Source organism: Rhinoraja longicauda, unplaced genomic scaffold (assembly GCF_053455715.1).
Source record: "Rhinoraja longicauda isolate Sanriku21f unplaced genomic scaffold, sRhiLon1.1 Scf000585, whole genome shotgun sequence".
NCBI lineage: Eukaryota > Metazoa > Chordata > Chondrichthyes > Rajiformes > Arhynchobatidae > Rhinoraja > Rhinoraja longicauda.
This window is the reverse complement of record NW_027601801.1, coordinates 7,902-31,744: the sequence shown is the minus strand read 5'-3', so window position 1 is coordinate 31,744 and position 23,843 is coordinate 7,902. Positions and strand designations below refer to the sequence as shown.

The 23,843-nt window shown below is 41.2% G+C and overlaps 1 protein-coding gene across 1 annotated transcript in view; it reads right to left on the bottom strand.

The window, feature by feature from the left end:
* LOC144591111 (bifunctional 3'-phosphoadenosine 5'-phosphosulfate synthase 1-like) overlaps positions 1-22,247 on the bottom strand; it is a gene marked incomplete at its 3' end in the record, with an annotated part of 49,825 nt that extends 27,578 nt beyond the window's left edge. The window contains exons 1-6 of the mRNA XM_078395428.1: positions 22,185-22,247; positions 20,193-20,307; positions 16,190-16,425; positions 14,069-14,207; positions 9,704-9,822; positions 4,308-4,421 (exon numbers count right to left, since the gene is read on the bottom strand). Of these exons, the coding sequence (XP_078251554.1) occupies positions 4,308-4,421; positions 9,704-9,822; positions 14,069-14,207; positions 16,190-16,425; positions 20,193-20,307; positions 22,185-22,247 (786 nt within the window). The remainder of the gene's footprint in view (positions 1-4,307; positions 4,422-9,703; positions 9,823-14,068; positions 14,208-16,189; positions 16,426-20,192; positions 20,308-22,184) is intronic.
* Positions 22,248-23,843: the final 1,596 nt, after the last annotated feature.

The window sequence follows — 23,843 nt, the reverse complement described above, 5'->3', positions numbered from 1 at the left end:
ACAACCTCTCACCTTCAAATTAGCCCAGTGATTCTCTTTTGTACTGCTTTTTTTTGTACTATCTTTTTTTAAGGCAAGGAGTTCAAAACTGTAAGAAATATCACAGGCAAAGCCTCACCAAAACCCTGTATTATTGCAACAAAACCTTTCTATTTTTAAACTCCAACTTCTTGGCAACAAGAAGTTCTTGGCAACGTCAAATTTTTAAGCAGAAAACAAGGTGCTGGAGGAACTCAGTGAATCCAACTGAACCATTCCCTCCACAGATGCTGCCTGACCAGCTAAGTTTCTCCAGCACTGTATTTTTCACTCAGGATCCAGGATGGTTTTTTAAACCAATATATAGAGGAATCGACTAGAGGGCAGGCCATCCTAGACTGGGTATTGTGTAATGAGGAAGGAGTAGTTGCCGATCAATGTCGTGCAAAGCCGCTTGGGCAACAGTGCACATAATATGGTGGAATTCTGCATTAGGATGGAGAGTGACACAGTTAATTCAGAGACTAGGGTCCTGAACTTGAATAAAGGAGACTTTCAAGATATGAGACAGGAATTGGCTAGGATAGATTGGCAAATTATACTTAAAGGGTTGACGGTGGAGATGCAATGGCAAAGATTTAAAGACCGCATGGATGAACTGCAAAATTCGTTCATCCCTGTCTGGCAAAAAAAAAACGGGGAAGGCGGCTCAACCGTGGCTAACGAGGGAAGTCAAGGATAGCGTTAAATCCAAGGAAGAGGCATATAAATTGGCCAGAGGAAGCAGCAAGCGGACTGGGAGAAATTTAGAACTCAACAGAGGAGGACAAATGGGTTAATTAAGGGGGGGGGAGGAAGGCATGAAAGAAAGCTTATGGGGAATATAAAAACTGACTCTAAAAGCTTCTTCAGATATGTAAAAAGGAAAAGATTAGTGAAGACCAATGTAGGTCACTTACAATCAGAGACAGTTGAATTTATAGTGGGAAACAACAAAATGGTAGAACAGTTAAACGAGTACTTTGGTTCTGTCTTCACTAAGGAAGACACAAACAATCTCCCAGAAATACTAGGGGACCGAGGATCTAGTGGGAGGGAGGAAGAAGGGAATCCACATTAGGCAGGAAATGGTGTTAGGTAAACTGTTGGGACTGAAGGCAGATAAACCCCCAGGGCCTGATGGTCTGCATCCCAGAGTCCTCAAGGAGATGCATTGGTGATCATTTTCCAATGTTCTATAGACTCTCGATAAGTTCCTGCGGGCTGGAGGGTAGCTAACATAACTCAATTTTTTAAGAAAGAAGGGAGACAAAAAACAGGGAATTATAGACCAGTTAGCCTTACATCGGTAGTGGGGAAGATGCTTAAGTCGATTATTAGATGTTATAGCAGCGCATTTACAAAACAATGACAGGATCGGTCAAAGTCAGCATGGATTTATGAAGGGGAAATCATGCTTGATTAATCTTCTGGAATTTTTTGAGGATGTAACAAGTAGAATGGATAAGGGAGAGCCAGTGGATGTGGTGTATCTGGACTTTCAAACAGCCTTTGACAAGGTCCCGCAAGGGATTAGTGTGCAAAATTAGACCACATGGTATTGGGGGTAGGGTATTGACATGGATAGAGAACTGGTTGGCAGACAGGAAGCAAAGAGTAGGAATTAACGGGTCGTTTTCAGAATGGCAGGCAGCGACTAGTGGGGTGCCGCAAGGCTCGGTGCTGGGATCCCAGTTATTTACAATATATATTAACGATTTAGACAAGGGAATTAATTGTAACATCTCCAAGTTTGCGGATGACGCAAAGCTGGGTGGCAGTGTGAGCTGCGAGGATGCTATGAGGCTGCAGGGTGAATTGGATAGGTTGGGTGAGTGAGCAGTTGCATGGGAGATGCAGTACAATGTGGATCAATGTGAGGTTATCCACTTTGGTGGCAAAAACAGGAAGGAAGATTATTATCTGAATGGTGTCAGATTAGGAAAAGGGGAGGTGCAACGAGACCTGGAAGTGCTTGTACATCAGTCACTGAAAGTAAGCATGCAGGTACAGCAGGCAATGAAGCAAGGAGGTCCTACTGCAGTTGTACAGGGCCCTGGTGAGACCGCACCTGGAGTATTGTGTGCAATTTTGGTCTCCTAATTTGAGGGAGGACATTATTGCTATTGAGGGACCGCAGCGTAGGTTCACCAGGTTAATTCCCGGGATAGCGGGACTGACATATGATGAAAGAATGGGTCGACTGGGGTTGCATTCACTGGAATTAGAAGGATGAGAGGGGATCTTATAGAAACATATAAAATTCTTAAAGGATTGGACAGGCTAGATGCAGGAAAAACGTTCCCGATGTTGGGGGAGTCCAGAACCAGGGGTCACAGTTTAAGAATAAGGGCCAGGCCATTTAAGACTGAGATGAGGAAAAACGTTTTCACCCAGAGAGTTGTGAATCTGGAATTTTCTGCCACAGAAGGCAGTGGAGGCCAATTCACGGGATGTTTTCAAGCGTTAGATTTAGCTCTTAAGGCTAAAGGAATCAAGGGATATGGGGAAAAAGCAGGAACGGGGTAGTGATTTTAGATGATCAGCCATGATCATATTGAATGGCGGTGCTGGCTCGAAGGGCCAAATGGCCTACTCCTGCACCTATTTTTCTGTTTCTATGATTCAAGTATCTGCAGTTTCTTGTGTTGCCAAAATTTCAAGATTTCTTAACTATTTGCCAGACCTGCCTGCTAGCTTTTTGTGACTCATGCACTCGAACACCTAGATCCCTCTGTACTTGACTCACTTGCCATCTCATTTCAATAATAATCTTCCTTTTGAATTCTCTTATCAAAGTGCATGGCCTCACCCTTCCCCACATTGAACTCCATTTCCCCTTCTTTTTACCCACTAGCTCAATCTGTATCCTGAGGCAGAATCACATATAGTTTTTTCAGCTGACTGGATAGCATGCAACAAAAAGCATTTCACTATACTTCAGTACATGCGATAATAATAAACTAAACTAAACAATATCCTTGTCACAACATGCCCTTCCACCTAGATACAAGGAACTGCAGATGCTGGTTTACAAAAAACACATAAAGTGTTAGAGTAACTCAGCAAGTCGGATACCATCTCTGGAGAGCATTTGACGAAGGGTTCCATTTTGGGTTGGAACCCTTCTTCAAATTTGGAAACCTTACATACTGTTTCTTCCTCCACATCATTAATGTAAATATTGAACAAATGCTGGCCATTGTTCAATAATTGAAATACTGATCTCTGTGCTATTTCACTAATTACTTCCATGCTGTCTGATAAAGGTCCATTTACTCCAACTCTCTTTTCTATGAGACGAACAGTTTTCAATCCATTCTAATGTACTTACTCCAAAACTATGGGCTTTTAAATTTATGCACCAGCCTCCCAAGCGGCACCTTCTCAAATGCCTTTTGGAAATCAAAATACACTACATCTACAGGTTCCCCTTTAACAACTCTCCCTGTTAATCCTCAAAGAAATCAAGCAAATTTGTCAGACATTATTTACCTTTCAAAAAATTCACGTTGGCTTGGTTTAATTATGTTCAGCTTTCCTAAATGATTACACTTAATTTCTCTTTGATTATTGACTCTAGCATCTTGCCAATTATAGCTCTTAAACTATTGTAGTTCCCTGCCTTTTGCGTTTTTGAACAAGGGCTTCACTTTGGTTGGATTCCAATCTTCTGGTACTCTCTTCTCCCGAGGTAACTAGGTAATCTATTTTGTGCATGTTTTGCTTCTGGTATTTTTATAAGAATACTAAGGGAACTGGTTCAATGAATCCTAAAACCAATGCATCAAAAATGCATCAAATCCTTAAATTGTTCTTCCCAAAGAACAATCCTCTTTCTAGGGATTAAGTGTTAGTCACAGAGGCAACACAACAAATTATATTTGGCAAACTAACAGAATAAGAAGGTAAAGTGTTAGCGGCTTTGGAATAGAAGGTACTGAGGGAATTGCATCGGTCGAGAGGAACAAAAATCTTCACTGAAATAATCAGTCTTCATACAATAACTAATCATATCAAAAGGTGTAAGGTACGACATGAGATGCTTTAATGCTTATGATGCATGTTAAACACTAATCCCCACATCTACCAATTTCTATCTTGGGATCTTTAACATCCACCTCCACCTGGTTTAGCAGCTCAGTTGAAGGTACGGGTCCAACACAGATGATAGCCTAGGTTACAGGTTCAACTTCTGGTACAGGGATTGAACTTATCATCTTCTCTGAGGCAAGAGGGCCACCACCACCAGCTGGACCTGTGAAAAGTGGTACGAAGAATGCTCCTACCTTCCCGATTTCCAGGGCTGGCAAGGTGTCTGCATCGGCTCTAGCGAGGTCAATCTTGTTTTCTGGGACAAACAGTTCCTTTATTTCGGCATAAGAGTCTACAGGAACAATGTCCTATTTGAAACATTAAAAAAAAACAATACCATGTTAGTAGCAACACTGGATAACTTAACAGCCTGTCCCACTTAGGCAATTTTTTTGGCGACTGCCGGCGACTGTCAAAGTCGTAGCAGATCGCTGAACCTTTCTTTTACCCGACGACAATGACCACGACAATGCCGATTCAGGTCGAGATTACAGCTTCTTCTGAAACACTGCGAAAATTCCCACGCTGTCAATGCTTCTCCGGCGTCCTGGTTTTCGTCGAAATCACTGACAAGTCGGTAAGTACTTGAGAGTTTTGAACTATAACACCTTGTATGGGTTACTTAAAAACCAAGCTTCACTGTAACAAGGAATAAAATGGATTTACCTCCAGTTTACTAATAGCTGTATTAAAAAAAAAAAAGTGGTTCAGTGGATTTTTGTGAAAAGTGTGTGGGCATTCTTTGAAAATATAAGGGAGATGCATATCTGGTTTCTGGGTTGAATATCTGGGTTTGGAGCCCACTTTAAATGTAATGGCTGAGGCCAAAAACATCGCAAAAATTCCCACGCTTACCTGACCGTCAAACTGTCGCCTCCAATCTACCTGTCAAATGTCCTGACAGTAAATAAACCCGTTAAACACAAGCATTTAATGGTATTTTGTAATGACTTTGCTTATTTTAATATTATATGCTTCTAAATGCATCTTAAGAGAACCGATCAAACCTGGGGACAGCATGCGACAGCGACCGCAATAAGCTACGATACCTGGCGACAAGCCAGCTGTCGCCGAGAAATTTCAAACTGTTTGATTTCTCAGCGATGCGCCGAGATCCACTACGATCCACTACGATCTTTGGAAGACTCCTCACGATCATGCCCGCGACACCCTGGCGAACTGTCGGCGACAGCCTAGTCGCCGGCAGTCGCCTTAAAATCGCCCAAATGGGACAGGCCGTTTAAGCTAATTTCTACAGCACAAAAATACTGGAAGTTTTGGGCCTATAGTGCCATCCTGTGCTCACAGGCAGTATAACAGGTTGTTAATAAAAGCAAATCAACAAATTACAGACTTATTAAACCACTGTCACAAATACGTCATTTACAGGTCCATGGAGCAGACGATATTTCATAAAGATCCGTGACTTCAATCTACAAGTACGGCGACTTTACAAAGATGAGTACAGGGAAAGCAACAGCCAAAATCATGGTCAACCTCGAAGGAAAGGTGAAAATTCTCCATCACAGAGACATCCAACAAGACATTGACTTAAATCCGCTTCATGCTAGGGGCTAGAGGGTGTGGCTGGGTGGTAAGCCACAACATTACATCACTTTGACTACCTCGTTAACTTACAAGTGCATCAAAACAGATGTATACTGAAGGATAAACACATTAAATGCAGAATTCACTCTTTTTTAAAAGTCAAATCTTTAGATTGTTCTCCCACCACTTCCCCAATGAACACCCTGTTCTCCATGAGAAGATGCAGTGCAGGAGTAACTCAGCGGGTCAGGCAGCATCTCTGCCCCAGTACTTTGTGTCCTCTTTTGTAAACCAGCATCTATAGTTCCTTGTTTCTACCCTATTCTCCATGGATTGGTATTAGACATCAAGATGAGAAACTGATAAGTAGGTTAGATTTATGCCATGCTACTCAAGAAGTTGCATTGCAAGAGCAACTGCAAAATATTCTGCTTATTAGAAAAATATTAAGTAAAACAAAGTGTTGGTCTGCAAAGAAATGAGCAGATTTAGCATTGATGGAAAAAAACAGAGTGTTGTTCCTGGAGAAGAGAAATAAAAGCAAAAAATACTGCAAATGTTCAGGATATCAGGCAGCAAAAAATACTGCAAATGTTCAGGATGTCAGGCAGCAAAAAATACTGCAAATGTTCAGGATGTCAGGCAGCACTGTGATGCACTTTGGAAAGTGGACATCCTTCATCGGAACCCAGGAAACAAAACAAGTCACTTTTAAGTTGCAGCAAGGGTGGTGGAGGTTTGGATACGACAAAGAGAATTTCTGAACTTTCAGCAAAAATGGGAAAAGTGAAAGATACAATGAAAAAATCAGGGAAAAAGGTGGCATCAGGAACAGTAAGGATAGTCTGCGCGGTAGGCAGGATAGACTAAGTGTCAAAAAAGAATGTGAAAGGGAGACAGATATACTTACATTATTATATTGATTGCCGTGTACTATCTTTACATATTCTGTGGTGGTGCTGCTGCAAATAAGAATTTAATTGGTCTATCTGGGATATATGACAATAAAATACTCTTGATTCTTGATACTAGAACAAAAAGCAAATCAATAGATAATTCTGCCTTATGTTATTCACTACTTCATTTTCTCCTGCGTTCTATCCTATCACACAGTGTAAGTCTTTTATTCTCTCTGCAACTGAGCACCAACTCTCCCTTTACCTTTAACTACAGGGTGGCACAGTGGCGCAGCGGTGGAGTTGCTGCCTTACAGCACTCACAGTGTCGAAAACTCGGGTTCGATCCCGACTACGGGTGCTGTCAGTTTGTACGTTCTCCCCGTGACCGAGTGAGTTTACGCCGAGATCCTCAGTTTCCTCCCACACTCCAAAGACGGCCAGTTGTGTAGGTAAGATAATGTTAATGTGCCGCAATCGTGTCCGACCCGGTGCGGACCCGGTGGGCCAAAGGGCCCGGTTCCACACTGTATCTCTAAACTAAACTAAACTATATTTAAAACTGTGTTTATCTTTATCTTTTCTCAGCTATGAATAAAACTTATCATCTCGAAATACCAATGTTGTTTCACTCTCTAAAGCTGCCGCCAGACTTAAGTATTTCCAGCAATGTACTTTCTTTCAGATTTCTGTAGGTCCAGAGGTTGGTACAATCAGGGAAGGAACACTTCAACATGACCTCCCCCGAATTCTGGGCTGTGAGCTGGGTTTGCAGGAGCCATTATAAATTTTCACTGTCTACTAATTGATTCAAATTTAGCAAAATAAAGCTAGAAACTAACAATATGAATATTCATTGTGCTTTTCTTTGCTCCAATAAAACACACTTAAATTAGCTAGAAGCCTCTGAACTAAATTGAAAATCTGAAAACCGCATTATGAATGTGGTACGAAGCAGGCTTGCTGTCAACAAGGGCATTCCTACACATTAATAATCCCCCCATGAATAGAGCGCAACATGCTGCTCATAAATCTAAAACGGCAGTTCTCTGCTTCAATAGAAAAAAATAACTTCCATTTAATCTGCTGTTTGGGTGGTAAACCACACTTTGGCATCTTTTTAACTGTGACTCTCAAGTTCCAGACACATGACTTCCTCCTTTCTGGAATGACATTGTTGTTAATTGTTACCAAAATAAATCACAGAGATCTTTTTTCTCCTTGTGGGAAAGAACAAAACTAGAAATCATAAATGTAAAATGATCTCCAGGAAATGAAACAGGAAATTGAGAGGGGGCTTTACACAGAGAGCAATAAGAACGGGGAACTCATTATGCACAATGTAGCCGAGGTGGACGGATGAACTGAAGGGCAAGCTGGATTGGTACATAGTGGGAAAGGGAATAGGAGTTTCCAATGATCCACTTATTGGAAAGGTGGTGGGGACTTGTGGTAAATATAAACACAGCATGTACTGGGTGGATTGAATGACCATTGTCAATGCTAGTTATCCTATCTAAATCTACCTCCACAAGTGATCCCTACCTTTCTCACCTAACTATAGCGGCATAAGGGTCTACTCCCTCATGTTCCCATCCGCCTTCCCTCTCAATGCATTTACACTGTTTACCTTTAGTTCATTATGTGGTAATGAGTTCCACATTCTCACCACTCAGTGATCATCTTACATTGATGGTCTCAACTTGTGTTCTTTCCCACAAGGACAAACATCCTTATTTGTTTTGGTAAACCAGAGTGACTCTAGGATGGAGAAAGTCCTGTGTCTGGAGTCAAAGAAAAGCCAACGTGTGGTTTACCTCCCAAGAAGTGGATCAGTTACATCCCCCTCCTCCCCCTAAAGCAGAACATTATCATTAAATTCTGGCTGCAGCAAATTTGCTGCCTAAACATTCGCTTTTATAAAATCACATTTGAGTTGGCAGTAAAATGTCCTTTTTTAAATCAGATCTCTGGGGTCATGCAGAAGAGTTACAGAAAAACCTCTGGAAAAGTAGAATGAAAACTCTCTATTAGTAAAACGGCTTGGCAATTTAAAAATAAATGCACTATCACTGGTCAACTGTTTCTGCATGTTTAGTAGGTTAAGCAGTGATCTAAACGAGGTGGTTAAAATGAAGTTACCTAGGATCGAAATGAGCAAATTTCTCAGAAGCGATAATGCACAAAACAAGGAGACAAGCACTTTTTCATTCAAAGGTAATTGGAAACCTGAAACTCATTTCCGCCAAAAAGGTTATGACTGCTGGGTTAATTTAAATTTTCAACATATCTAAGTATATCAAGTAATATGGATGAAAGCCACAGGAGTTGAACAAGAGATCAACCGTGATCTAATGGCAAAACTGAGTTAAAGGGTTGAATCTCATGTTCGCTGGTCTCCTAATGCTGATGGGTAATAAAGATGATGCTGATAAAGATCCTCAAGGTACATGGTGCTACTCAGCTTTGGGTAGCATCACTGGGAAGGGTGTGTGAAAGAGGTGATTGGTTCAAGAGTCTGATCACAGTGGGGAAGAAGTGGGAAGTCTGGATATCTAGGCTTTCAAGATCCTGTATCTTCTCTCAGAAGACAGGAGACAAAACAGAATGGCCAGGCATGGTTGCAAATACTTCCAGCCTTCCTGATGCAATACACTGTGACGATGGACTGGATGGAATATAGTGACGAGCTTCTGATGGGCTAGGCTGGGCAGATTCAGATGGTCAAGAGCAGAGATGCTTCGATAGAAGCCTGAAAGCATCCTAGTGGACATGTCAAATGTCCTCAGGCTCCTAAGAAAGTAAATAGGTCTTTGCACTTTCTCGATCGCCACATCAGTGTGAAGTGATCAGGGTAGATTGCTGGTAATATGTATGCCAAGGAACCTGAAGCTCTCAACCATTTTTACAGCAGCTCCATTGATGAGGACCGGGTTGTGTTCACCTCTTGCTTCTTTCGGTCAACAGCTAATTCTTTCATTTTGCTGGCGTTAAGGGGAAGGTTATTGTCCTGACACCATGACACAAGGTTCTCGATCTCTTTCCTGTAACTTGGTTTCATCTTTGTTGTGGATACAGCCAACAACAATGGTATCATAAGACTCACTTTAAAATTCAGTCGTTCAAAGGCACAGCTACATCCTTACCCTCTCCTGAAGAAGTTCAATCACTTGCTGGATACATTCATTGACAGAGCAAACATCAGTCTTCAGAACCAGCTCAGGAGCTTCTGGTTTCTCATACTCTGAGTCAATACCAGTGAACCCTGCAAGAAATCAACATTAGATCACAGTTCCACGGCTAGTGACTAACTTTTCAATTTAATAAAAAGAGTTATGCCACTTCAATACAATAGTGCTGAGAAAGTATACATCCATATTATGGACTTGGCAAACTGGGAGCTTCGGTTTTTAAGTTAACCATTTCCCGTTGGAACACAAGGAACCCGGAGACACATAAGTGATTAGTTATTGGCTGCTTAACCCACGTCTTACTGCGTCCCATTTCACCTTGTTCACTCGCTCTTCTTCCCTCTCCCATCAGGCATGAGGTACAGAAGTTTGAAAACACACCCCTTCAGATTCAGGGACAGTTTCTTCCCAGCTGTTATCAAACAACTGAATGGTCCTCTCATCAGCTAGAGTTTGGTCCTGACCTCCTATCTACCTCATTGGAGACCTTTGAAATATCCTTTATCCTTTATCTGTACACTGTGGATGACTTAATTGTCATCATGTATAGTTTTTCTTTTGACTGGGTAGCACGCAAACAAAAGTTTTTCACTGTATCTCGGTACACGTGACAATAACGTAAACTAAACCGATCGCATGGAAACCTGCACGGTCACAGGGAGAGGGGAAGAGAGAGGGGAGAGAAGATGGAGAAGTGGCAGTGGAGGGAGAATTAGCTTCATAAAGACAACTGGATTTGTATTTATGAAGTAAAATTCCATAAAACTATGGGAAACAAGTGACCCGAATTAAAGATCTGGTTTAAATGAAGCAGGCTTTACTCAACTTGGGAAAGACAGGAAAGTGGAGCTGCCAATTCCTAAGTGAAACTTGCTGGTATATGGATGCAAGAATATTAGATGAGATTAGAATCCAAATTTTCTTAAAAAACCCAGAGCCATGTAAACAAAACATTACTCTAACAAAAGTCTAGTCAGTCTGAAGAAGGGTCACAACCCGAAATGTCACCCATCCTTTTTCTCCATAAATGCTGCCTGGCAAGCTGAATACTCCAGTGTCTATTTTTGGTATAAACCAGCATCTGCATTCTTTGCTTCTGCATCAAAAGAGTTGCGCAATAAAATTGAACTATCACTATTGGTTAGTTTGCCACTCTAAAATTGTGTCTTACTTTTCACTACCTTTCATACCTTCAGTAATATTCATAAATGTCAAAGATCATTCAATCTCACACAAATTTACATTTCGAATCACCCCCATCACTGCAATCCTACAAGTGATGTTCACCAAATTTTGCTGAACAATTTTCCCACGCAAATAGTTTGTTCATAAATAAAACCAATTTGCCAGATGCTTTCCATAACACATGCATAGGCACATAAAAACCGACAAGAAACAAGTTGTTATACTATAATATCTTGCTTACACAACATCCATTTTTTAGTTCCTTCAGCAGATGATTATTGTGCCCCACAATGAAACAGAGAAAATAATAAAATAGGATACTCCAAATGAGGCCATTTTATGCATTTCCTACCAAGTACAAGGTAATGGGAGAGTTTGAAACACAGTGTCGGTAGTCTGTTCCATGTCAGGGAATGTAATGAGAGGGGGCCAGAATTAAAAGTAAAGGATACAGCACGTTAAAGATTGATAGCTTTATGTTTTTCAGAACAGTAGTTTTTACTGTTGCTCGTAAATCATCTACTGTTACTACATGTACAGTGCCCTCCATAATGTTTGGGACAAAGACCCATCATTTATTTATTTGCCTCTGTACTCCACAATTTGAGATTCGTAGTAGAAAAATCACATGTAGTTAAAGTGCACATTGTCAGATTTTAATAAAGGCAATTTTTATCCATTTTGGTTTCACCATGTAGAAATTACAGCAGTGCTATGCGGTCATAGGGAGAATGTACAAACTCCGCACACACAGCACCTGAGGTGCACATACAGCACCTGAGGTGCGCATACAGCACATGTTGAACACCGGTCTCCGGCGCTGTGAGGCAGCAGCTCTACTGGTCTAAATGTTGTTGTAGTATCAGAGAAGATTTGTGGGGATCAGAGAAAGCCTCTATCGATGTATAAAGTGTGTAGAGGTTTAGGCAAGTTTCTTAATAAATACTTCCATTGTGGGATGATGTAGTTTGGGAGGAAGTGAAAAATATTAGATCGCATAAAAGTGATAAAATGTTATTCAGGGCTTTAGCATCCATGAAAGTGGATACATCACTAAGGTCAATGTGATAAATCCGAGGTAATTAAAAGCAGCAAGGGAGAATATTGTTGAGGCTCTTGCTGCTTTTTTTAGTCCTTCTTGGCTGCAGTGGAGGTTCCAGAGGATTGAAGGACAACGAACATTATGCAATTGTTTGGACGGGAAAGGAGGAATAAACGCTACGTAAGTGAAGGATAATAGTCAGCTTTTGTGATCAGTAGGGTTCCAAATTACTCATTAATTACTCCCATGCTTTTTGTTAGATATATTACTGAACTAACCTTCGATGTTTAGGAAGGAGCTGTCGATGCTGGTTTAAACTGTAGACACAAAAAGCTGGAGTAACTGGAGAATGGATGACGTTTCGGGTCAAGACACTTCTTCAGTCTGAAGAAGGGTCTCGACCCGAAACGTCATCCATTCTCCAGCTTTTTGTGTCTATCTTCAGTTTAAGCCAGCATCTGCAGTTCCTTCCTAAACATTGCAGGTTAGTTCATTAATATATCTAACTAAATCTATATTCAGTCTGATGAAGGGTCTCGACACGAAACGTCACTCATTCCTTCTCTCCAGAGATGCTGCATGTTCTGCTGAGTTACTCCAGCTTTTTGTTTTTAACCTTCAATGCTATTAAATTTGCAGATGATACAGAAATTGGCCACATGGCTGACTATGAGGTATCTTCACACTGCATAGAATTATAGATGGTACAATTAATTGAACAGAAAAGTGGCAAATGAAATTTAACCTGGAGACGTGTGACGTAATACATTTAATGAATAGGACAAGGCAAGAAAATATAAAATAACTGAGAGGATATTGAATAATGTGAGGAAGAAAGGGTCCACAGATCCTTAAAAATAGCACAACAGATCAGCGATGATTTAGAAGGCACATTATTAGCCACGGTATAGTCTATAAAAGTGGGGAAGTTAAGATAGAACTGTTTATGACACTAGTTAGACCACAACTTCATATCTGCATACTGTTCCGATCACCAGATATTGCCAGGGCTGGAAAAATGGACTAAGAGGAAAGACTAGATAAGCTAGGGTTTTCTTCTGTGGATGACGGTCACTGATATGTGCATAAATACAAGAGCCTATTTCCAGGCAACTAGCAATTGAGACAGAAGAGATCACAGATGCTGGTATCTTGAGCAAAAAACAAACTGCAGATCAGGCAGAATCTATGAAAGGAAATAGACGTTTTGGGTTGGGACCCTGTTTAGAACTGATGAACAATTAATGGAGATTCAATTAGCTAATACATTTCGAATCCCACTGTCTACAACTTTCTTAGTCAATGATACTTTCAAATACCACCAATGTTTGTCAACTGTCACAAACCACTTGACCATCAAAAAACTGAATGATTTTTAAACGTTTGTCTCAAAAGTGTTCTCCTGTCATATTTATCGGGACAATTAAATTCTTGCAGCAGTAGCGCAACAGGTTTGTAAACACAAACTTCAAATCTCTTCAAGTTAGCAATGCTGATCACATCTTAAGGACAGAGGAGTTCAGGGAAATTAAATGGAAATATTCAAAGATTTTGAAAGTGTTTGAGAGAAATGCAGGAGAAACCATTGCCACTGCCAGGAAGGCGAAATGCCAGAGCACCTAAATTGAAAAATGAATAGGAAAGGGAGCTGCAGAAGATTCTATTAATTTTATTTTTTTAAAATTTGTTGGGAATTGGAATACACTATGAAAGGTTGATAGACGTAGATTAAATTGTAATCTGGAAAGGAACTTTATATATACACGTGAAAAATTGAAGGATTATAAGAAGAGGGATGCAACTACTCGGATAGTTTTTTCAAAGAGCTGACAAAGTCACATTGAATTGATTAACTTCTTTCTTTAGCGTGAGATTCTATGCAAAGGTTCACAGCTTTGAAAGATGAAACAATGGGTGGAGGTAGAAAAGAGTGAATGGTGATCATTAGCTGTTTTTTAAATTAGGTATTTTTCAGTATAAAGATTTTATTTTCTACAAATCAAAGTTAAGTAAACAAATTAAAATTACACATCAGTGCAAGCCCATCACCTATAAGCTTGCCCATTTTCTGCTTGTATTGTTCTGATACGTACCTTTTATCTCACCAGCTCTGGCTTTTTTGTAAAGTCCCTTCACGTCCCTGCTCTCACAGACATACAGTGGAGCATCAACAAATATCTCAAAAAAAGGCAGACCAGCAGTTTCGTGTATGCTTCTGCTATTTTTCCGATCCTGGCAAATAGAAGATTACACCATTTACAAGATGAGAAACATTGAAGATTCTGACATCATTTTATAAGGCAATAGTTTTTAGTGAAATAATAGTTTTCCATTGTACATGAAATAAATTTGTTTTAACCATACCTTGGGTTTACCTGGGTTCATTAATTTCTATTTTGTGTTACGAGAGATCATTTTATTTTTTTAACCATAAATCAGGGTTTACCTGGGTTGATTAACTTCCATTTTGTGTTACGTGAGAGACAATTTTATTTATTTTAACCATGCTTTTGGTTTACCTGGGTTCATTCATTTCCATTTTATGTTCTGTGAGAAGCAATCTTTTTTTTAACCATGTGTTGGGTTTACCTTGGTTCAATCTTTCCACTTAGAGAAACAGAAACACGTACAGGCACACACGCACCTCCATAAGATTGCATAAAGTACATTCAAATGCTCGATGGAAGGGGAAGGAAGGAATGCAGACAGAAGACAGAAGAAGAAATGGTGCAGTGGGGGCAGGCAGAGGGGTGGGTAGGGTGTGGGGGAATTTGCAGAGAACGTGTTTCGATTCATGTCTTATGGAAGGGAGAGCAAATTCATAATAGTGATAGTTGTGGGATAGAAACTTTCTGTAAGGCAGATTAGGTTGAACTGCAATTTAAATACTTTATAATACCAAGATGTAGTTCAAACAATGGTGCTCAAAATTAATGACAAACATAAGCTTTGTGCAATAAACATGCCAATTCAATTTAGAATAACTGTTTCCAAAGGCTCCATCTACTGCTCATAATTGTAATTACATTGTTATCAGCAAGTAAATGTGGAGTTTGCATTCTAAATGCATACCATGAGACCATAAAACATAGGAGCAGAATTAGACCCATCGAATAATCCACGATGCAAGTCGAATCGGTAGTAAAGAAGGGTAATGCAATGCTAGCATTTATTTCGGGAATACTAGAATACATAAATAGGGGATGTAATGCTGAGGCTTTATAAGGCGCTGGTCAGACCGCATTTGGAGTATTGTGAGCAATCTTGGGCCCCATATCTGAGGAAGGATGTGCTGGCGCTGGAGTGGGTCCAGATGATCACGAGACTGATCCCAGGAAGGAATGGGTTAACAAATGATGAGCGTTTGATGGCACTGGGCCTCTACTCGCTGGAGTTTAGAAGGATGAGGGGGGACCTCATGGAAACTTACTGAATAGTGAAAGGCCTGGATAGAGCGGATGTATAGATGAGAGTGGAGAGTCTAGGCTGGAGATTCTAGCCTCAGAATAAAAGGATGTTCCTTTAGGAAGAAGCTGAGGATGAATTTCTTTAGTCAGAGGGCGGTGAATCTATGGAAGGGGTTATGGGGAGAAGGCAGGAGAATAGGGTTAAGAGGGGAAGATAAATCAGCCATGATTGAATGGCAGAGTAGACTTGATGGGCCGAATAGCCTAATTCTGCTCCTATCACTTATGAAGTTATGAGTCTGCTCCGTCATTCGATCATGACTGATCTATTTTTCTCTCTGAACCCCATTCCCCTGCCTTTTCCTGTAACCTTTGACGCGCAAGAAGCTGTCACTCTCCGCTTTAAAAATACCCAATGACTTGGCTTCCACAGCATCACCTCCCTCTGGCTAAATTCCACTGATTGTGAATGATCCATGATCATATAGAGTGGCGGTGCTGGGTCGATGGGCCGAATGGCCTACTCCTGCACCTATTGTCTATTGTCTATAGTACGGGTGTCAGGGGTTTATGGGGAGAAGATTGGGGTTGAGAAGGAAAGATAGATCAGCTATAATGGAATAGCGGAGTAGACTCGATGGGCCGAATGGCCTAATTCTGCTCCTATAACTTATGAACTTATTAAGGAGGCAAATGTGAATGATATTGCAAACACGAATTAAACAGTGAAATGTTTATGTGGTGAAGATTAAATGAATAATAACTGTAAGAAAAAAAATTCTTGAAGGTATACAAATGGAGCAGTACCTTTGCATAGGGAGAAATAAAACTGGCAAGGCACACAAGTCCAGCATCTGCAAATAGTCTGGCTACTTCAGCAATACGTCGAATGTTCTCTTCACGGTCCCCTGGGCTAAAGCCCAGGTTTTTGTTCAGACCTTGTCTAATGTTGTCACCATCCAATGTGTAGCAAGGTATCCCATGGCAAACCAAGTACTCTTCCAGTGCCATGCTGACTGTTGTCTTACCAGCTCCAGACAAGCCTATCAAATAGAACCAAAATTATAAATAAACTAAGCACACTTAATAAAAATATCTTCTGCAAACAATGTTACAAAACACATCCTCAGGACATTCCAAAGCATTTCAGCGTTAACAGATGACTGATCGAAAAGAAAACTGAAAATGCTAGAAATAGTCAGCAGTTCAGGCAGCACAGAAGTGAAAAAAGAAAACCATTTTATGCCATTAGCCCATAAAAATCATTCATTGAAACATTAACTGTTATTCTTAGAGATGTTACTTGATGGGCTAAATATTTCCAGCATTTGTTTTTTTTAAATTGGAGATTTCAAATATTCAAAGATCAACACTTCTGATTACTTTATTAAATATTGATGGCCATGCTTAGCTGACGACGCCACTATCATTGGATTATGTAACTACTAGAAAAGTTCTACCAGCTGTGCCACTGTTCACAAAGACATTGCAATGTTTCTGAAGTACTGAAAATGATACGCCAAGGCAAAAGGAAGCAAAGATAATCCAAGAGGCAGCACAGTGGTGCAGCTGGTGGAGTTGCTGGCTCACAGTGTCAATGTGATTCTAACCACAGTGCTGTCTGTGTGAAGGTTCCACGTTCTCTCTGTAACCACGTGCAATTCCTCCAGAATTGCGGTTTAATTGGTTAATTGGCCTCTTGTAAAATTCCCTTTAATGTGTTCGGTGTGGTTGAAAAAAATGGGATCATATAGAACAAGTGTGGTTGATGGTCAACAAGACTCAGTGGCTCATAAGGCCTGTTTCCCCGTTGTATCCCGAAATAAAACTAAACATGAACAAACAGGACCGAGACTGGGACTGACTTTGAACCAGGACTTGTTGACATTTACTTGATGTTTAGTTAGGATGTGAATAGAAGCTTGGCAGGAAATACAGTGCCCTCCATAATGTTTGGGACAAAGACCCATCATTTATTTGCCTCCGTACTCCACAATTTGAGATTTGTAATAGAAAAAAATCACATGTTGTTAAAGTGCACATTGTCAGATTTTAATAAAGGCCATTTCTATACATTTTGGTTTCACCATGTAGAAATTACAGCAGTGTTTTTACATAGTCCCCCATTTCAGGGCACCATAATGTTTGGAATACAGCAATGTCATGTAAATGAAAGTAGTCATGTTTAGTATTTCGTTGCATATCCTTTGCATGCAATGACTGCTTGAAGTCTGCGATTCGTGGACATCACCAGTTGCTGGGTGTCTTCTCTGGTGATGCTCTGCCAGGCCTGTATAGCAGCCATCTTTAGCTTATGCTTGTTTTGGGGGCTAGTCCCCTTCAGTTTTCTCTTCAGCATATAAAAGGCATGCTCAAATGGGTTCAGATCGGGTGATTGACTTGACCACTCAAGAATTGACCATTTTTTATCTTTGATAAACTCCTTTGTTGCTTTAGCAGTATGTTTGGGATCATCGTCTTGCCGTAGAATGATCAGCCGGCCAATGAGTTTTGAGGCATTTGTTTGAATTTGGATGAATAGGATGTGCCTATGCACTACAGAATTTATTATGCTAATACCATCAGCAGTTGTATCATTAACGAAGATAAGTGAGCCAGTACCTTCAGCAGCCATACATGCCCAGGCCATAACACCCCCACCACCATATTTCACAAATGAGGTGGTATGCTTTGGATCTTGGGTAGTTCCTTCTCTCCTCCATACTTTGCTCTTGCCATCACTCTAATATAAGTTAATCTTCGTCTTATCTGTCCACAAGAACTTTTTCCAGAACTGTAGTTGCTCTTTTAAGTATTTCTTGGCCAACTGTAACCTGACCATTCTATTTTTTGCAGCTAACCAGTGGTTTGTATCTTGCAGTGTAGCCTCTGTATTTCTATTCATGAAGTGACAGAAATGCTTCATGTCATGTTTCTGAAGTACTGAAAATGATACGCCAAGGCAAAAGGAAGCAAAGATAATCCAAGAGGCAGCACAGTGGTGCAGCTGGTGGAGTTGCTGGCTCACAGTGTCAATGTGATTCTAACCACAGTGCTGTCTGTGAAGGTTCCACGTTCTCTCTGTAACCACGTGCAATTCCTCCAGAATTGCGGTTTAATTGGTTAATTGGCCTCTGTAAAATTCCCTTTACTGTGTTCGGTGTGGTTGAAAAAAATGGGATCATATAGAACAAGTGTGGTTGATGGTCAACAAAACTCAGTGGCTCATAAGGCCTGTTTCCCCGTTGTATCCCGAAATAAAACTAAACATGAACAAACAGGACCGAGACTGGGACTGACTTTGAACCAGGACTTGTTGACATTTACTTGATGTTTAGTTAGGATGTGAATAGAAGCTTGGCAGGAAATACAGTGCCCTCCATAATGTTTGGGACAAAGACCCATCATTTATTTGCCTCCGTACTCCACAATTTGAGATTTGTAATAGAAAAAAATCACATGTTGTTAAAGTGCACATTGTCAGATTTTAATAAAGGCCATTTCTATACATTTTGGTTTCACCATGTAGAAATTACAGCAGTGTTTTTACATAGTCCCCCATTTCAGGGCACCATAATGTTTGGAATACAGCAATGTCATGTAAATGAAAGTAGTCATGTTTAGTATTTCGTTGCATATCCTTTGCATGCAATGACTGCTTGAAGTCTGCGATTCGTGGACATCACCAGTTGCTGGGTGTCTTCTCTGGTGATGCTCTGCCAGGCCTGTATAGCAGCCATCTTTAGCTTATGCTTGTTTTGGGGGCTAGTCCCCTTCAGTTTTCTCTTCAGCATATAAAAGGCATGCTCAAATGGGTTCAGATCGGGTGATTGACTTGACCACTCAAGAATTGACCATTTTTTATCTTTGATAAACTCCTTTGTTGCTTTAGCAGTATGTTTGGGATCATCGTCTTGCCGTAGAATGATCAGCCGGCCAATGAGTTTTGAGGCATTTGTTTGAATTTGGATGCAATGACTGCTTGAAGTCTGCGATTCGTGGACATCACCCGTTGCTGGGTGTCTTCTCTGGTGATGCTCTGCCAAGCCAGCAGACAGTGGTCATTGACAAATCCACACCTGACTCCTGAAGAGTGTTTCTGATCTGTCGGACAGGTGGTTGGGGATTTTTCTTTATTATAGAGAGAATTCTTCTGTCATCAGCTGTGGAGGTCTTCCATGACCTGACAGTCCCTTTGCGATTAGTAAGTTCACCAGTGCTCTCTTTCTTCTTAATGTTGTTCCAAACAGTTGATTTTGGTAAGCCTAAGGTTTGGCTGATGTCTCTAACAGTTTTATTCTTGTTTCTCAGTCACATAACGGCTTCTTTGACTTTCATGGGCACAACTTTGGTCCTCATGTTAATAAACGGCAATAAAAGTTTCCAAAAGTGATGAAAGACTGGAGGAAAGACTGGGTGCTGAGAGCTCTCTTATGCCTGCATTAAGGAGGCAATTAAACACACCTGAGCAATTACAAACGCCTGCGTCGCCATGTGTCCCAAACATTATGGTACCCTGAAATGGGGGGACTATGCATAAACATAGCTGGGTTTCCACATGGTGAAACTAAAATGTATAAAAATGGCCTTTATTAAAATCTGACAATGTGATTTTTTCTATTACAAATCTCAAATTGTGGAGTGCAAAGGCAAATAAATAAATGGTGGGTCTTTGTCCCAAACATTATGGAGGGCACTGGATATCTAGACTTTTGATTGCTTTGAGAGCTAAACAGGGAAGAGGTGGGCAATATTGCAGAATTTAACAGAACTCCTGGCAGCATTTGTAGACAGAACAGGGAAACGTTACCTGTAAGCCATACTGTGCACCCACGAAAGCCACCTCTGGTTCCTACAACTTGTCCACGCTTGTTCCTGCTGACATGATGAGCCTGAAAGGTGACATTGGTTGCTCTCTGTTTACCCTGTAAGATTGCAATAATGGGAAATTAATGCCAAGTACAATATGATTAAAGTTATTTCTTATGGAAAAAAAACCAATGCACAACTCTTTACTGATAGCTGGAAGACTGATAAAAGCACATAAATAGAAAGCACATAAATACTCACCAGCAAATCAATTAGGGAAGTTGCACTGAACTTCTCTAAGAATGCAGAACTTAATGGCCAACAGCAAACTCCATTTCCAGACAATTATCTTGAAAAACTCTAAATACCCTTTTTTAAGCTAAAGTTAAAGTTGTGCAGAAACCACAATATCCTTTCAGTTATCAAGAAGCCAGCACAAAAATGGCAAGGTCACCTAATGATTGAAGAATAGGGACGAGAATCTTAAATTTGACGCGGTGAGGAAATGGGTTTGAACGGAAGGTGAATGTGATGGGGCAGGGCCACCATAATGCTGAGATGGACTGAAGGGTGCAAAATTTGATTTGGTTAAAAAGGCATGGGAATTGCCAAATCAATAATTGCGAATTGGGCAGTGAGGGTTTTGGTGGTTGATCGCGATGTTAAGGAGGTGAATGAAGTTGGAAGCTCAACTTTGGGTTAAATGGGAAGCATTGATTGCAAGTTGTCATATTTCTCTTGAGTTGATATTTAGGGACAAGGAACATGTAGTGAGGAAATGGAGTTTGTGGCGAGGTTAGGGAAGACAGTGGGTTTAGCCTGCCTAGTGTAGAAATGAAATGAACAATGGATAAGGGCGACACGGTGGCGCAGCGGTAGAGTTGCTGCCTTACAGCGAATGCAGCGCCGGAGACTCAGGTTCGATCCTGACTACGGGCGCCGTCTGTATGGAGTTTGTACGTTCTCCCCGTGACCTGCGTGGGTTTTCTCCGAGATCTTCGGTTTCCTCCCACACTCCAAAGACGTACAGATATGTAGGTTAATTGACTGGGTAAATGTAAAAATTGTCCCTAGTGTGTGTAGGATAGTGATAATGTGCGGGGATCGTTGGGCGGCGCGGACAAGGTGGGCCGAAGGGCCTGTTTCCGCGCTGTATCTCTAAATCTAAATCTAAAAAAAAAATCCAAGCCTGGCTATAAATCGTAAGTATGTATCAGAGCTATATTCCGTGCCCAACTCAGTTCTTGGCTCAGTGAAAAACTTTTGACATTAGATGACAAAATACCCTGGACAATTGTGCAACACTTTACGGGATAGGAGTTAAAAAAAAGAAAGTCATGGGGCAAAAGTTTACTCCGTGAAAAATGTTTGGTCTATTGCCTCTAGAATGTTCAGTCTGTTGCTTGGGACAGCAAGATAACAATTACTAAGATTTACACGGGGGGGCGGGGTGGAGGGGAGTACATTAAAGTTGCTAAGAAACAGTAGCTCGCAAAACAACAAGAAAACAATAGTGGGAGAGGAGTAATCTAAAACTGCATGTTCAAGTAACTAATGCAACAAAACTAATCTCACCAGAAATCAACAGAACATCATGACATGATATGTCTTGAGCCACAACTTCCAGTTGTTCCAATCTACACTCAAAAGACCACAAAATCACCCTTCTAATTAAGACTGCAATGCATGCCTAAACTGGTGATGTAGCGATTGTGGGGGTGGAGATGGGAGGGGAGGGGGAGGTGATTCTGTATTTATGCTGAATAATGCAGAGCTGTGGAATGTTGTCCATGCAACTGTGTAGCACAAGTTGAACTGAAGGAAGCATTGTGGGTCAGTGGGAGGCAGAATCTGAAAGGAATGTGCCTTTCCTCCTCTGCAGTAAGCTGATCAGACGGGCCAGAGAAATTACTACAATGGAAATAAACTTCCTTCTTCGGTTTCATAGCTTCAATCATCTCAAAATAAATTCACAAACTCTTTTGACATTTACACTGAAACTGTTGACCAAAGCAACAACACTCAATTTGTTTTCAGGTGGAGATTCATTACACATTTAGATCTCATGGGAAATGTATAAAAACCTGATGTTTTATTTTTGACATAGGAGTACCAAAAATATTAAATCCCTGGTCTCCTGTCCTGATGTAGCTTGCTGTCAGATAGTTAACCAGGTGCCAGACATCTGCATATATGCATATAAACAACTTTGTGTGGCTAATTCCACCCTCCCTCACCCCAGTTTTACTGTCGTCCTGTTGAGTTCCTCTGTTTACTCGTCGTTACCTATCCCAAACCAAATAATGCCCCGAAGAAGAGTCTTGACCCGAAACGTCACCCATTCCTTCTCTCCAGAGATGCTGCCTGTCCCGTTGAGTTACTCCAGCTTTGTGTGTCTATCTTCGGATTAAACCAGCATCTGCAGTTTCTTCGAAGCAATGCCCCATATTTCCTTGATTATTGGTGCTTTTTGCATATCTTTCATTCATTTCTGCTAAGTACCATCTATATCTCTTGTTCCCCTTTCCCGTGACTCAGTCTGAAGGGTCTCGACCGGAAACATCACCTATTCCTTCTCTCCAGAGATGCTGCCTGACCCGCTGAGTTACTCTAGCTTTTTGTGTCAATCTTCGGATTAAATCAGCATTTGCAGTTCCACTCTCCACAATAATAGTGGCAGCCTTGTGGGATCAAAGAAAACACCTAATGTCCACAGGCAGTTCACAGTTTTAGAACTCAATTGTAAATTGTCTCCACACTGTCCTGACTCACCTGGAGAGACAGGGCACGTACGTGAGGATGCTATTCATTGACTATAGCTCTGCCTTCAACACGGTCATCCCCACCAAGCTCATCACCAAACTCCACCAGCTAGGCCTCAGCTCGTCGTTATGCGACTAGATCCTGGACTTCTTGATGGAGCGACCGCAGGCAGTGAGAATGGGCCCACACCTGTCCTCCACTATCACCCTGAGTACCGGCACACCACAGGGCTGTGTTTTGAGCCCCATGCTCTACTCCCTATTCACACACGACTGTGTTCCTGCATTCAACACCAACACCATTGTCAAGTTTGCAGACGACACAACGGTGATCGGGCTGATCACCAACGGTGATGAAACAAACTACAGAGTGGAGGTGCAGAACCTGGCGGACTGGTGTTCAGATAACAACCTGTCCCTAAACACCTCCAAGACAAAGGATCTGATCATCAACTTCCGTAAGTCACACAACGGGGAATACGCTCCGATCTTTATCAACGGGGACAGTGTGAAGAGAGTGTCCAGCTTCAAGTTTCTGGGCACTCACATTTCGGAGGATCTCACATGGTCTACTAACACTGCTGCGCTGGTCAAGAAGGCAAAGCAACGACTGTTCTACCTAAGAACACTGAAAAAGTCTGGTCTACCCCAACAGCTGCTAACGACCTTCTACCGCTGCACCATAGAGAGCATCCTAACGCATGGCATCCCTGTGTAGTATCTCAGCTGCACGGAGGCAGAGAGGAGAGCTCTTCAGCGGGTAGTCTATAGAGCTCAGAAGACTTATCGGAACACAGCTACCAGCCTTGGAGGGCATCTACAACACACGATGCCTCAGAAAAGCCACCAGCATTCACAAAGACTCCTCACACCCCTGCAATAGTCTGTTC